The following is a 13,735-nucleotide window of genomic DNA, read 5'->3' on the forward strand; positions in this document are numbered from 1 at the left end:
CCCACACATAGGGAAGTCTGCTGCCTCCCTGGGGCCAGGGTCAGAGACGTTACCAGGAAGCTTCCAAACCTGGTTCGCCCCTCTGACTATTACCCGCTTTTGATAGTCCAGGCTGGCAGTGACGATGTTGAAAAGAGAAGCCTCAAGGCTATCAAACGGGACTATAGGGGGCTGGGACGATTGGTGGATGGAGCGGGAGTGCAGGTGGTGTTTTCGTCTATCCCTACGGGGGAAGGGAGAGGCACGGAGAGGACACGGAAAGCTCACGTGGTTAATAGGTGGCTCAGAGGCTGGTGCCAGCACAGAAATTTTGGGTTTTTTCACCATGGGGAGCTTTACTCGGCACCCGGCCTGATGGCCCCAGACGGGTCCCTATCTCCAAGGGGAAAACGGATCCTAGGCCAGGAGCTGGCGGGGCTCATAGAGAGCGCTTTAAACTAGGTAAGAAGGGGGACGGGGCTCAAACAAGGCTTGTTGGAGCTGTGCCGGGGGAAACAATGGCTAGGCCGGGGAAGAAGGCGATGGCCCAGCTGAAGTGCATCTACACTAATGCACGCAGCATGGGTAACAAACAGGAGGAGCTGGAAGCCATCGTGCAGCAGGCAGGCTACGACTTGGTTGCCATCACGGAGACGTGGTGGGACCGCTCCCACGACTGGAGTGCTGCAATGCCTGGCTATCGGCTCTTCAGGAGGGACAGGCAGCACAGAGGGGGTGGTGGCGTGGCTCTCTACATTAGAGAATCTTTTGATGTTGTGGAACTCCAGGCTGGGAATGATAAGGTTGAATCCCTGTGGGTTAGGATCCGCGGGAAGGCCGGCAAGGCTAGCATCCTGGTCGGGGTCTGTTATAGACCGCCGAACCAGGATGAGGAGACGGATGAGGAGTTTTATAGGCAACTGACAGAAGTTGCAAAATCGTCGGCGCTTGTCCTCGTGGGGGACTTCAACTTCCCGGACATATCCTGGAAACACAACACGGCACAGAGAAAGTAGTCTAGGAGGTTTCTGGAGAGCGTGGGAGATAGCTTCCTGACACAGCTGGTCAGTGAACCTACCAGGGGTGGTGCCCCGCTAGACCTTCTCTTCACAAACAGAGAAGGACTGGTGGGAGATGTGGTGGTTGGAAACTGTCTTGGGCAGAGTGACCACGAAATGGTAGAGTTCTCTATTCTTGGCGAGGCCAGGAAGGGGACCAGTAAAACTGCTGTATTGGACTTCCGGAGGGCTGACTTTGAGCTGCTCAGGACGCTGGTTGGCCGAGTCCCTTGGGAGGCGGTTCTGAAGGGCAGAGGAGTCCAGGAAGGCTGGGCGCTCCTCAAGAAGGAAATCGTGATGGCACAGGAGCAGTCCGTCCCCACGTGCCCAAAGACGAGCCGGCGTGGAAGAAGACCGGCCTGGCTCAACAGAGAGTTGCGGCTTGTGCTTAGCAGAAAAAAGAGGGTTTATAATCTTTGGAAAAAAGGGCGGGCCACTGAGGAGGACTACAAGGATGTAGCGAGGCTGTGCAGGGAGAAAATTAGAAAGGCCAAAGCTCATCTGGAGCTCAACCTGGCTACTGCCGTTAAAGACAACAAAAAATCCTTTTACAAATATATCAACACGAAACGGAGGACTAAGGAGAATCTCCATCCTTTACTGGATGCGAGGGGAAACCTAGTTACTAAGGATGAGGAAAAGGCTGAGGTGCTTAATGCCGCCTTTGCCTCAGTCTTTAGCGGCAATACCGGTTGTTCTCTGGATACCCAGTGCCCTGAGCTGGTGGAAGGGGATGGGGAGCAGGATGTGGCCTTCGCTACCCATGAGGAAATGGTTGGCGACCTGCTACGGAGCTTGGATGTGCACAAGTCGATGGGGCCGGATGGGATGCACCCGAGGGTACTGAAAGAACTGGCGGAGGAGCTGGCCGAGCCGCTTTCCATCATTTATCGGCAGTCCTGGCTATCGGGGGAGGTCCCAGTTGACTGGCGGCTAGCCAATGTGACGCCCATCTATAAGAAGGGCCGCAGGGCAGACCCGGGGAACTATAGGCCTGTCAGTTTGACCTCAGTGCCAGGAAAGCTCATGGAGCAGATTATCTTGAGGGTCATCACGCGGCACTTGCACGGCAAGCAGGCGATCAGGCCCAGTCAGCATGGGTTTATGAAAGGCAGGTCCTGCTTGACGAACCTGATCTCCTTCTATGACAAAGTGACGCGCTTGGTGGATGAGGGAAAGGCTGTGGATGTGGTTTACCTTGATTTCAGTAAGGCTTTTGACACCGTTCCCCACAACATTCTCCTCAAGAAACTGGCTGCTCGGGGCTTGGACTGGCGTACGCTTCGCTGGGTTAGAAACTGGCTGGATAGCCGGGCCCAGAGAGTTGTGGTGAATGGAGTCAAATCTGGTTGGAGGCTGGTCACTAGTGGTGTCCCCCAGGGCTCGGTACTGGGGCCGGTCCTCTTTAATATCTTTATCGATGATCTGGATGAGGGCGTCCAGTGCACCCTCAGTAAGTTTGCAGATGACACCAAGCTAAGTGCGTGTGTCGATCTGCTCGAGGGCAGGAAGGCTCTGCAGGAGGATCTGGATAGGCTGGAGCGATGGGCTGAGGTCAACTGTATGAAGTTCAACAAGGCCAAGTGCCGGGTCCTGCACCTGGGGCGCAACAACCCCAAGCAGAGCTACAGGCTGGGAGATGAGTGGCTGGAAAGCGGCCTGGCCGAGAGGGACCTGGGAGTATTGGTTGATAGTCGGCTGAATATGAGCCAGCAGTGTGCTCAGGTGGCCAAGAAGACCAACAGCATCCTGGCCTGTATAAGAAGCAGTGTGGCCAGCAGGTCTAGGGAAGTGATTGTGCCCCTGTACTCGGCTCTGGTGAGGCCGCACCTTGAGTACTGTGTTCAGTTTTGGGCCCCTCGCTACAGGAAGGACACGGACGTGCTCGAGCGAGTCCAGAGAAGGGCGACCAAGCTGGTGAGGGGTCTGGAGAACAGGTCTTACGAGGAGCGGCTGAGGGAGCTGGGCTTGTTCAGCCTGGAGAAGAGGAGGCTCAGGGGCGACCTTATTGCTCTCTACAGTTACCTTAAAGGAGGCTGTAGAGAGGTGGGGGTTGGTCTGTTCTCCCGCGTGCCTGGTGACAGGACGAGGGGGAATGGGCGAAAGTTGCGACAGGGGAGTTTTAGGTTGGATGTTAGGAAGAACTTCTTTACCGAAAGGGTTATTAAGCATTGGAACGGGCTGCCCAGGGAGGTGGTGGAGTCACCATCCCTGGAGGTCTTTAAAAGACATTTAGATGTAGAGCTTAGCGATATGGTTTAGTGGAGTACTTAGTGTTAGGTCGGAGGTTGGACTCGATGATCTTGAGGTCTCTTCCAACCTAGAAATCTGTGATACTGTGTGATACTCCTGACTTTGATAGCGCTGCTTTTCCTGGCCACGGCTGGGAGGTTCTGCTGAGTTTATGGCAGTTGCTTGACCGGTGGCTTATTGCTCTAGTTTTGCCTTTGCCTTTTTGGCCGTGGTTGACGATGCTGAAGGATTTCTCTGGAAAGGGTTGTGGTGGCGTGAGTCTTGGGGCACAACATCCTCGGTGTGCAAGTACCTTCACAGCTGCATTCCAGGGCTTCGGAAGTGTTGTTTCTGCCTGTTTATTTCCCGTGTTTATTTTTGTTTACTGTTTTATATTGTTGTTATTTTTATTTTGTTTATTTTTGTTCATTTTGTCTACTGTTTCTGTTTTGTTTGTTTGTTTATTTCCCATGCCATGCGCATTGGTATACAGGCAGTTTAGGGAAGCAGCAGGCACGGTTGCCCCTAGGGGGACGCAAGAAGATTCCGGGTGGGGTATCGGAAACATTACCTTCTCTGAGGAGCCCTCGGACAATCCGATGGGATCCTTTTGATGCAGTGCCCTGACCGGTCCCGCTCCCTGTGCTTGCTACTTCCCTCTACCTCGATGTGCTTCTTGGGGCCTGAGTTCCAACTACTCTCCAGACCCTCATCCCTTTCCTGCCCGAGAGCCTCGAACCTATTACCCAGGGACACCGTGGGGGTTGGTGGCACCATGGGTGTTGGGGGCAGACGCCTCCTTCTGCTTTGAGCAGAGACGAGGGTCCGGCCCCTTTCCTCTCGCGGGCTGTCAAGCTCTCTGTCCTGCAGGTGACCAGCTGGCTCAGCTGCTACCCTTTGCAGGGACTTAGGAGGGGGCTGCTGGGCTTCAGTAGGGGTAGGTTCACACCTCCTACCCGTCTCCCTCAGAGACTCCCAGGAGCCCCTCAGGCTGCCGATTTCTCGCTGCAGCCCACCCATCTGCTCAAGCAGCTCCTTGAGCAGGGCACACCTGCACCCACGACAGCCCTCTCTTCCCTCAGGACCCAGGGGAGCCTCCAGATTCCGGAGCTCCCCACAGTCACCACTCTGGACTGCCACTTCACCTCCCAGGGGATCCACCTGGGTGCCCACATGAGCCCAGAGAGGCCGTGTCCCCTCAGTTTGGGTTGCTGCCTCAGCCCGGCGGCTATGCCGGGTGCCCACCAGGGTGAATTATAAGTCATAAGAGGCAGAGTTCCCAAAGGAGAGGAGAGCAAGAGCAAGTGAAGTGGGAAAGAGAGGAGAGGATCCTCCCCGCACTCCTCCCTGCCCCGCTTGAACTGTCCCGCACAAACTGCCTGTGCTAACTGCCAAGCCGGTCCTGTTTGTGCGTCGTGTTCGCGGTGCTCCTGGCACTTTTTTTTAGCCCCTTTATGACTGGCCTGTGCCGCATCAAGGCATGAGGGAACGGTGTGATATGGCCCAGGGTGGACATTGACCAAGAGAGGCATGTCCAATGTGAGTGTGATCCCCCCTTCATTTGCTTGCCCCCATCAGGACTTCCCCTCCCCTTTGGCACCCTGAGGTGGCCTCACCTAATGAGGATGGGGACAGCCAAGACTTTGCTCTCCCAGAGCCATCCTGCGCCTGCTTTCACTTCCCTGCTGGCGCTCCCAGGCCCTCGCAACAGTGCAAGAGCCCAAAGAGGGACATCAAAATGGTCCCATTGTTGGTAATAGAAAATGAAATATACAATATTGCTTAATATGTGTTACATTTGCGATGTACTGTTCCGGGGCTGCGCTTGGAAGACACAAAATATATGTGCAAAGATAGCATGAGGGAATGCACCAGTTCATGATGAGGAATAAGGAGGACTAAAAGAATGCCAAATTTGCAAGAATCTAGATAACTGGGGCCTCTCGGACCCCGAGAACTGGATCAAACCAACCTTGCGGTTTGGACTGAGACCAAGGGCTCAGAGAGCATGCGTAAGAAGAAAAGGTTAAAAGGTTCAACTCTGATGAAGACATCTTACTTCATCCTGACGACCACCCGGACGACCACCAGAGAGTGATACGCAAGCGCAGAAGGACTGATAAGATAATTAGCATACGAAGTGGGGCTAGGCGGAGCTAGGAAATGAGTATGCGTAGATGTGTTGTGAAACTTAATGCATATGTAATATTTTAGGAGATAAAAGAGAACTGAGTGAGCAAATCGGACGAAGTTAGATTTGGGCAGGCATGCCCCTAACTTCCGGCGCCTAATAAAGCACCTTCATATAATCACTTTGTGGATTATGTGTTTTCATGAATGCCAACACCATGAGCCCTGCATAGGGGCTGCTCTCTGGAAGTGCCAGTCTGCTGAGGTGGGCGGCATGGTTAGAGGTACCATGTTCCTCATCCCGCAGCCCTGGTTCGTTGGCGCCATGGGGAGCCTCAGAGCCCTCCCAGACATCTGTGCTCATATCAGTGCAGCCCAGAACAGGTGGAGATTTAATAGGAATGGGTTTAATGGATTAAATGGGTTAAAACAGGGGTAGGAAGAGGTAGTGACGGGGAGGCTTCCACGTTCCCTCGCAGCTTCTGTCCCTCGCAGCACAGGCAGCAGGGGATGTTTTCCATGGGACACCCGCTTTCCTGGTGCCCAGCCCTGGATCTTGAGGGTGGCGCTGAACGTGGAGCCCTGCGCGCTGCTGTTAGGGGACTGATGGCAGTGCCTGGGGTCCTCCCAGCGACCCTGCAGGCAAGCCCCATTGGTGGCGCAGCTTCTTCTCACGGATGTGCATCTCCAGGAACTCCCGCACGTCCTCCGGCAGGAACAGGGCCTCCGCTGAGCAGAAGTAGGAGGGGGCAGGACGGGAGTGCAGCGGCGCGGGAGCTGTGCGGCGTGCCATCCTGTATGTGTATCTCCTGTGGGACTGCTGCACCGTGGTGGGGAGGGCTCCCAGCTGCATCTCTATGGACTTCCTCAGGGTGTGCATCCGCAGCAGCTTCCAGAAGCCCAGTCCTTGCTCCAGCCTTTTCATGGGACGAGGATCCACACCAGCGGGCAGGTTGCCGTCCTTGTCAGCTGCGTCAGAGCCTGTGGTGAGGGGCAAGCCAGCCTCGTGGTGCCTGGGAGCCATCTTGGCAAGCTCCTCGGCCTGTCTGAGAGGCCCAGCATCGCAGGGAAGTGTGGTTGCCCCATAGATTTTCAGTGTTGTCTGGGGCATCGCTGCACGCTGGGGAGAGGGTCTCCTCCGCTTCCTGTTCCGCAGCACTGGCTGCCACCAGGATCTGACGGATGTTAGCTTGGCCGGGTGGAATGATCTGGCCGGGGCCCTGTGCTGGCTGGAGTCGCTGGCGTCCGAAGAGGAAGAGGAGCGTGGATAGCAGGAGGCTCTGGCCTGCCTGGCAAGGAGCCGCTGCTGCCTCTCCCTGACAGCCTGGCTGCAGCGTTCACAGTCGAGGTCGTAACACAGAAGCTGGCCTAAGGGTCTGCTGCCGATCCAGATCGGGCTGCTCCCGCAGCCGTGAGCGCGCGCCTCAGCATCTGCAAGAGATGGGGGACACGGAGCGCCGTGAGCAAGTGTCTGCTGGGACGGGCCCTGCGCCTGGCCCAGGTGGCCGGCTGGCCTCTGAAGGTGGGGCCCGGCTGCCCGCGGCTTGGATGTGGCCCAGCCCTGGGCGGCAGCGGGGCCCTAGGGGACCCCGGCGCCTGCAGGAGCCAGCGCCAGGGCCGAGGAGAGCTCTACCTGTTTCATGAACCTTGCTGCGCCTTCCCCTGCCTCGGCTCCCGTCACAGACCTGCTGGCAGAGAGCAGAACCCCAGTGAGCCTGGCCCCAGCTGAGCCCCCCGAGAGGCCTCGTGTCCCATCCCCCGGTGCAGTGGGACCCCCCCGAATCCCCAGCCCCCCTGCCCTGCCAGGCTTCCTGAGAAAGGCTGGCCTGGAGCCTCCCTCCTACCTGGTGGCGTTTGCCTGAAGTGCTGCGGCAGCAGCGCAGGGTGGCCCAGGCCACCAGGAGCAGGACGAGGCCGGGGCCGAGGCAGAGGCAGCCGTGAAGTGCCAGCCCCAGGGTATCCAGCATGCTGGGACCAGAGACGAGTGTCTGTGCCATCCTCTGGAGACGCTGCTCCGTGCGACACAGGCCTCAGTGGCTGCTGCCACCGGGGGATAAGGGCAGGAGTGAGACTGTGAGGTCACCGCCAGCTCTGTGACACCGCTGAGCGCATCAGAGAGCCCAGGCGGAGGGCGCAGACGCAGGACCAGAGAGGGGCACCCAGCAGGGCCAGGGGCTGGGGGCTCTGCAGGGAGCCCCTGGGCAGGAGGCTGGGGTAGGCCAGGCCCTGCTGGCTGGGGAGGGCCGTTCGTAGCTGTCAGGAGAGGGCGGTAAGACCGAGGAAGCAGTGCGTTTCACCGGCCTGAAGGTTCCAGGAGCCTCAGGGCAGTAGTTTCAAACACTTCCTCAAACTGAAGCAGCTCTCTGCCTGGCAATACCTGCTCCTGACTTTGATAGCGCTGCTTTTCCTGGCCACGGCTGGGAGGTTCTGCTGAGTTTATGGCAGTTGCTTGACTGGTGGCTTATTGCTCTAGTTTTGCCTTTGCCTTTTTGGCCGTGGTTGACGATGCTGAAGGATTTCTCTGGAAAGGGTTGTGGTGGCGTGAGTCTTGGGGCACAACATCCTCAGTGTGCAAGTACCTTCACAGCTGCATTCCAGGGCTTCGGAAGTGTTGTTTCTGCCTGTTTATTTCCTGTGTTTATTTTTGTTTACTGTTTTATATTGTTGTTATTTTTATTTTGTTTATTTTTGTTCATTTTGTCTACTGTTTCTGTTTTGTTTGTTTGTTTATTTCCCATGCCATGCGCATTGGTATACAGGCAGTTTAGGGAAGCAGCAGGCGCAGTTGCCCCTAGGGGGACGCAAGAAGATTCCGGGTGGGGTATCGGAAACATTACCTTCTCTGAGGAGCCCTCGGACAATCCTATGGGACAACTCAGAGGTTTTTCTCTACTATCTTCAGCAGTGACAGCAGTGACAAATTCCCCCAGCTCTTCTGTGTCACATCTAACTCCCTTTCCCCGTCTAACCTAGTTTAAAGGCCTGGTAATCAATCCAGAGAACTTGCTCCCCAATACACTTGTGCCCCACCTACTGAGTTGGAGTCCATCAGAAGCCCACATACCCAGCTTTTCAAAGGCCTGCCCAAGCTCAAAATACCTAGAGCCTTGGTCTAGATACCACCCCCTCAGCTAGTCATTTACCTGTCCCATTCTCCTCCTTCTTTCTGGGTCCCAGTCACCCATTGGGAGGACAGATGAGAACACCACCTGCAATGATGGAGCAATGTCAGCCAGCATTTAGACTGGCAGTGAGCACCTGAGTGCTGAAGGACATTGACACCCAAGGACAAAGGACTTGCAAACCATGCAAACCAGCAGGACTAGGAGTGCAATGGGAAGCTATATGATCAAAAACATGACCAGTAGCATTTATATTCATATGTTTACTATACGGGGCAGCTGGAGCATCTGCAGGGGGCTGGCAGATATGATAGGACCTCTGGGAGACCCTCAATATTTGTGACAGCGACTGGAGGCCAAGGCATATCTCCCTGGGCATGGCTGACACCATATTCATGTCTTTGGGCAACTGAGTCCAACACCGTCTTCAAAACTGCTGTGTAATGTCCTGCTTTTTCTTATTCAGGCACCATGTTTTCGCCAGAGATGGCTGCAGCCTCGTACTGGATGGACCGACTTCCAACATCTCTTACAGACGAGCATTTGCCAAATCCTTCTTGCTCATTTAATTGCAAACATTACAATGCATCACTTCGCAAATGGGTCTAATCCTACAAGGCAGAAAGCACCAACTGCGCTGGGAAAGAGCGACGAGTACTCAGCAGATCCTTGGCTCAGGCCCAGCACCTGAGTCACTCTGTCTGTATCTCTGTTTAATCAGTCTCCAGTTTCCACAGAAACAGTTGTTAGAAATATTTGTTTATTGATTATTCTCTTATTTATCTGACATTCTAAGCACCTTGTAATTATCTCATGATCTGTCTATTTATTTATTACATTTCACTTAAGTTTAAGTGTAATTAGCAGCAAAGCTGCTAGCAACACCTGAATATTTCTGCAGACATTTGAAAGAATAAAATACTCTCATTTTCTAAAGAAATGCTGGCTGTCATGTATCTGCTACTACAGATGGCAATATATAACTTGCCAAGAGCATGAGTAACTATTTTTTTTTTTAATTAGTAATTCTAGTGTGGGTCAGAGTTGTCGTGCCTGATGGGCAGATTGTTGCCCATTGCTTTCTGTCAGATGGTAAGACTGAGATTCTGGTGTTTATGAGAGAGTCTATTTTGTCTGCCCAAAACTTTTCTTATCTGGGCTTCGAAGCAACCAGTCTGCAAGAGCATTCAAGGATTCAGATATACAATGGCCTGTGTGCAGTGGTAAAAATAGAATTGGAGTTAGGAAATCTGGTCTACAATGATTAAGTGAGTATTTCAGACCTAACAGCATCTGTATATAAAGTTGCACCAAAAATGCAGATAATTTCAAGAAGAGTTACAGCACTTTGCATAATAATTACATTTGCACATTGAGGAATAAGGGCATGTTTTCCGCTGATAACTTTTCAGCAGCACACATACGATTACTGTAAATTTCCCCAACGGAGGATCCAGTCAGGTGGAGACAGAGATCACAGCTGATATTTCTTAGAGCACCTTTTCTGAACTAAGCTGGTACCCTGAATAGGATCCAGCTGTTGTTGTGGGGACCAGATAACTATCGTGGAGCACATTCAATTACTCCCTTGAGCGGACACATGCCCACGCTCCCAGTTACCACCTTGGAGCAACAGCTGGGGGGGCTGAGCCCAGCTGGTTCTCAGAAGCAGAAGTTCATACCAATGTACTCGTGGGTTCAGCAGAGCCCTCGGGGTCCCTTGTTTCACTAGGCGTGTTTTTAAGCCTGTAGTTGTCTGCATATATCAGGCCCTGCCTTCTCAGGTGTGGTTGGATTTATAGGCTGTGGTGGATGCTGATGTGTGCCGGTGGCATTGGACAGATTCAGCAGCCTTTTTATGTCCTGAATTTGTGATTTCTTGTGGATTCAACAGTATTGTAAGTCTCTGGAGCTTATCAGCTCTCGGGAGTCTTTCCCATGTTACCTCTCAGCGTGAACTTGCTTCTTTTCAGCCTCTTGTTTTCTGGAAACTATTTCTCCATCCATATGAATGGGCACCAGAGAGGCCATTACCACAGACTCATGGATAAGTGGCTTCTAGGACATGATAAAGAAAGCAAGGACCCAAAATTAAAAACCCTTGGTTTCTCCCTCTTGTATATATGCTGAAGTCTAGAACCAGACATCCTTGTCTGGAGGAGGAAATCCAGCTAACCCAGCCTCATTGGGTGCCTTGGTTCTAGCTCAGCCAGAACTGCAGTTACAAAGCTTTGGGGCCAGAGATGACCACCTCAGAGGCTAGCTGGCGTCTGCACATCTGCATCCGTCAGACAGCAGAACAGAGACAGCAAAACGGGGTGAAATTCCTGGAGGCTCTGCAAGCTCATTACAACACAAGGGTAACATCTCTGGGTTGGTTTTGACAAATGAGCAAATTTAAATTGCAGGCTTCATCTGCACCTTTATGTGTGCAGATAGCACACATACCCAGTGGCAGCAAAGGGTAGTGCTTAGAGCCTCTGAATGAAAGTTTACCAGGGGAACCTAACCCTTCGCTGTGATCCAGACTGTCGTATGTATTTGTTCCTTTCCATTAGAGGGGTAGCTGATCCACAGTGTGAACTAGTCCTCGTAAGGACCTCTGTGCACCTGTCTGTAAAGCCCTGGTGCTTTCGGATGCTAGGCAAATGAAGACTGACATAATCCAGACATATGAGGAAGGGCAGATCTTTCCCAGGGAATATGAGAGAGTAAGGACACAGTTCCTGCTGTAACTCTGTATTTCCTTGCTTTTGCCTGCCTAAAATCCTGGCCTCCTCCTCCTAATTGAGGGAGTGTGTTTTGGCAGGGAATATAAATTGCATTTTTTAGCTCTTTGGTTGGACAGTCTTAAAATATCTGTCAGCCTTAGTTCTGTCAGAGACTGGATAGCGTGGATATTTATAGTAAAATGGATTTGATGGGTTAAGACTAAAAAATTAGAATTTATATTACATTTCAAAATATTACTGTACGATTTGGAGATGCTGCCATGGAGACTGCAGTATCACCCTGCTTTACATGCGCATTCAGTCACTAGGTCTCCCCAGGCTTTCAGAGCAATTCAGTATCCTGATGGTTTTTTTCCCCTTCTTGTTGCAACTTGTCTGTCTGGTGGCTCAAATATTTGCTAATCCCTGTCAGGGGAGCACAGACCTAGACACTTTCTGAGCCCTGGCACTACCGGTGCAATCCCAAGCGCTGCAATTGCAGCTGCTTGTGGCAAGAAGGAAAGGGGTCTGGCCTCACATGTCCCCTCTGACTCCAGGAGCAATTGTGGGCACTCAGTTACTTAAAAAACACTTATAAGAACAGCCAGTTCACGAATTTAATAGAGGAGACATTGCACCTGGGGCTTCACCTTAATCTTCCTTTAAGCCCTCTGGCTTGGCTCCCAGTGACCCACAGAAGGATGCTCATACCCAGCTGTCAGCCCATAACCTCCAAGCCAGGCTCCTCGGTTCACTTCTGTCTCTCTCTGGCCACAGTCCACTTCCAATTTCCTACTATAATGCTCCGATTTGCTTTTCAGTGCAAAATACTCGCTAAAACTGACAAAGCAGCCCGACGCTAGCTCTTCCTGGCACAGAGTGGCTCCCTGCCTCTGCCTTCTCTCTGCTCCACGCCTGGTGGATGAGGCTCATGATTAGGATAACGCTGGCATTTTCTCATCCCAGTCAGAGCACAAAACCTGGGCTGGGAGCAGGGAGCTGCACCACAAGTCGTGCATGGGGCCTGAGGACAGCAAGAACAACCTTTTTGTATGTTCTGACATAGCCCACTTTTACCCATGCTACAACTCTGTCCCCTGGTCTGCACCCACCTGGCAAGATGGGTCTTTCTCAGGGGATGTGGGAGAGTTAGGACAGAGCACTAGACCATTTCTAGCAAAGGGTTAAATACAATGAGGAAATATGCAGCCTGTGGCCCAGTAAAAGATGTGTCTGTGCTTTCCACCTTGAATTTCATTTGACTGCTGTAATGTGCTTCCTTTTGTTCATTTATTGCCTGAGTCGTCATTACAGCAGAATATTATTGATGCGGTTATTCATAAAGTAGCCTCATGAAATATGCGTGTTGTTGTCATGCTGGTCCCAGTGAGCAGCAGCCATACGATCTCCTCTGCAATATACTTCTGAGCAGTACAAAGCATGTAAAGCAAGACTTGCAATTGAAGCTGTCAGGCAACTACACTGAGGGGGCTCTGTTTGAACTGAGATGACAACATCAAGACTTTTGAAAAACTAAAGGAATAAAAATGTCTGGACCAAGTAACTAAGGGGTTTAATTCAGTGAACAGGTTTGGGAAGGCCACTAGCTTGACCACATAATACTCATAACAATATCTGATGTTTGCTACTCCTGATGTATTTGTTTCCTCTGTAACTTAAAAGACATCTGCAAAATATCTAAAGCTAGACATATTTTTATTCTTAAATGAAATAAAACACTGGCAACAATTGCAAACTAGTATCTTTGCTTGAAATCCACTAACATCAATGAAGTCAAAAACGATTTGGATCAGGCCCTGGTACTTTTTCCACTTCAACATCCATATTATGACCAGAGAATAATAAATTCTGCAGTCTGGAGATACCTTCATAATGATCAGGGCAGGTACAATCCTTTCTGTGACCTAGTTAAACAGCATTTGCCCTTGATTTTTGCCAATGTTATGCACACCGTCAGACAAGAACAAGATATAACAGAAAAAAACATACAGTCTAAAAGGCATTGAACTACAAAATTTTATTTGACGATGATCTAAGTCAATGGGAGCATGGCTGTTATACTGCTGGTGACCTCAAAGATGATTGTGTTAATCGCCTGATGTTCATTATTCCAAACAGTTTCACAACCTTTTTGGATTTGAAAGGTGCTCACTTAGCAGAGAGTTTTCACAAAATGTAACTCCCACAACGGTTTAACATTACAGTTTAACAAGTTAGCACAGCATTCTCAATACCTGTGGATAGCCATGAGGCTTCTGCTTTTATATTTGCCATTTGGATATTCCTGTGGAGGATTATAACTGCCTCATGCAGTGGGGAGGGCCTGCACATGATCTAATAGGCTCAGACCTCCCACGCTCACCGCTGTGTTTTCTCTAAAGCACTCCTCTGAGTGGCAACCATCAGCAGACAGCCCAGCACGAGTTTCGAGTGATGGCAACAGAGGTGTCCTGTAAGAAAACCCATTCCCCTTGCTACATAG

The 13,735-nt window shown here is 51.7% G+C and overlaps 1 protein-coding gene across 3 annotated transcripts; it reads right to left on the minus strand.

Annotated features, from left to right (window-relative positions):
- Window positions 1–3,141: 3,141 nt before the first annotated feature.
- LOC310899839 (uncharacterized protein) lies at window positions 3,142–7,813 on the minus strand. 3 transcript variants are annotated; one of them, XM_083836781.1, is made up of 3 exons: window positions 7,244–7,813; window positions 7,033–7,084; window positions 3,142–6,830 (listed from the first exon to the last, which is right to left on the minus strand). In XM_083836781.1, exons 1-3 carry the CDS (start codon window positions 7,394–7,396, stop codon window positions 5,995–5,997), a joined length of 1,041 nt encoding a protein of 346 aa, XP_083692907.1. In that variant the 5' UTR covers window positions 7,397–7,813; the 3' UTR covers window positions 3,142–5,994. The 3 variants fall into 3 exon arrangements, with proteins under 3 accessions (XP_083692907.1, XP_083692906.1, XP_083692905.1); XM_083836780.1 differs by having other exon boundaries at window positions 7,033–7,087; XM_083836779.1 differs by having other exon boundaries at window positions 7,033–7,813.
- Window positions 7,814–13,735: the final 5,922 nt, after the last annotated feature.

Source organism: Anser anser, assembly GCF_964211835.1.
Source record: "Anser anser genome assembly, chromosome: 5".
Classification (NCBI taxonomy): Eukaryota; Metazoa; Chordata; class Aves; order Anseriformes; family Anatidae; genus Anser; species Anser anser.

What these genes read in the sequence shown, in the direction of transcription:
- LOC310899839 (XM_083836779.1), bottom strand. Translation starts at nt 7,396, where the DNA reads ATGGCACAGACACTCGTCTCTGGTCCCAGCATGCTGGATACCCTGGGG. An exon ending in CAGCAAGGTTCATGAAACAG is followed by an intron (nt 6,831 to 7,032) that starts GTAGAGCTCTCC and finishes CATCTCTTGCAG; the next exon opens with ATGCTGAGGCGCGCGCTCAC.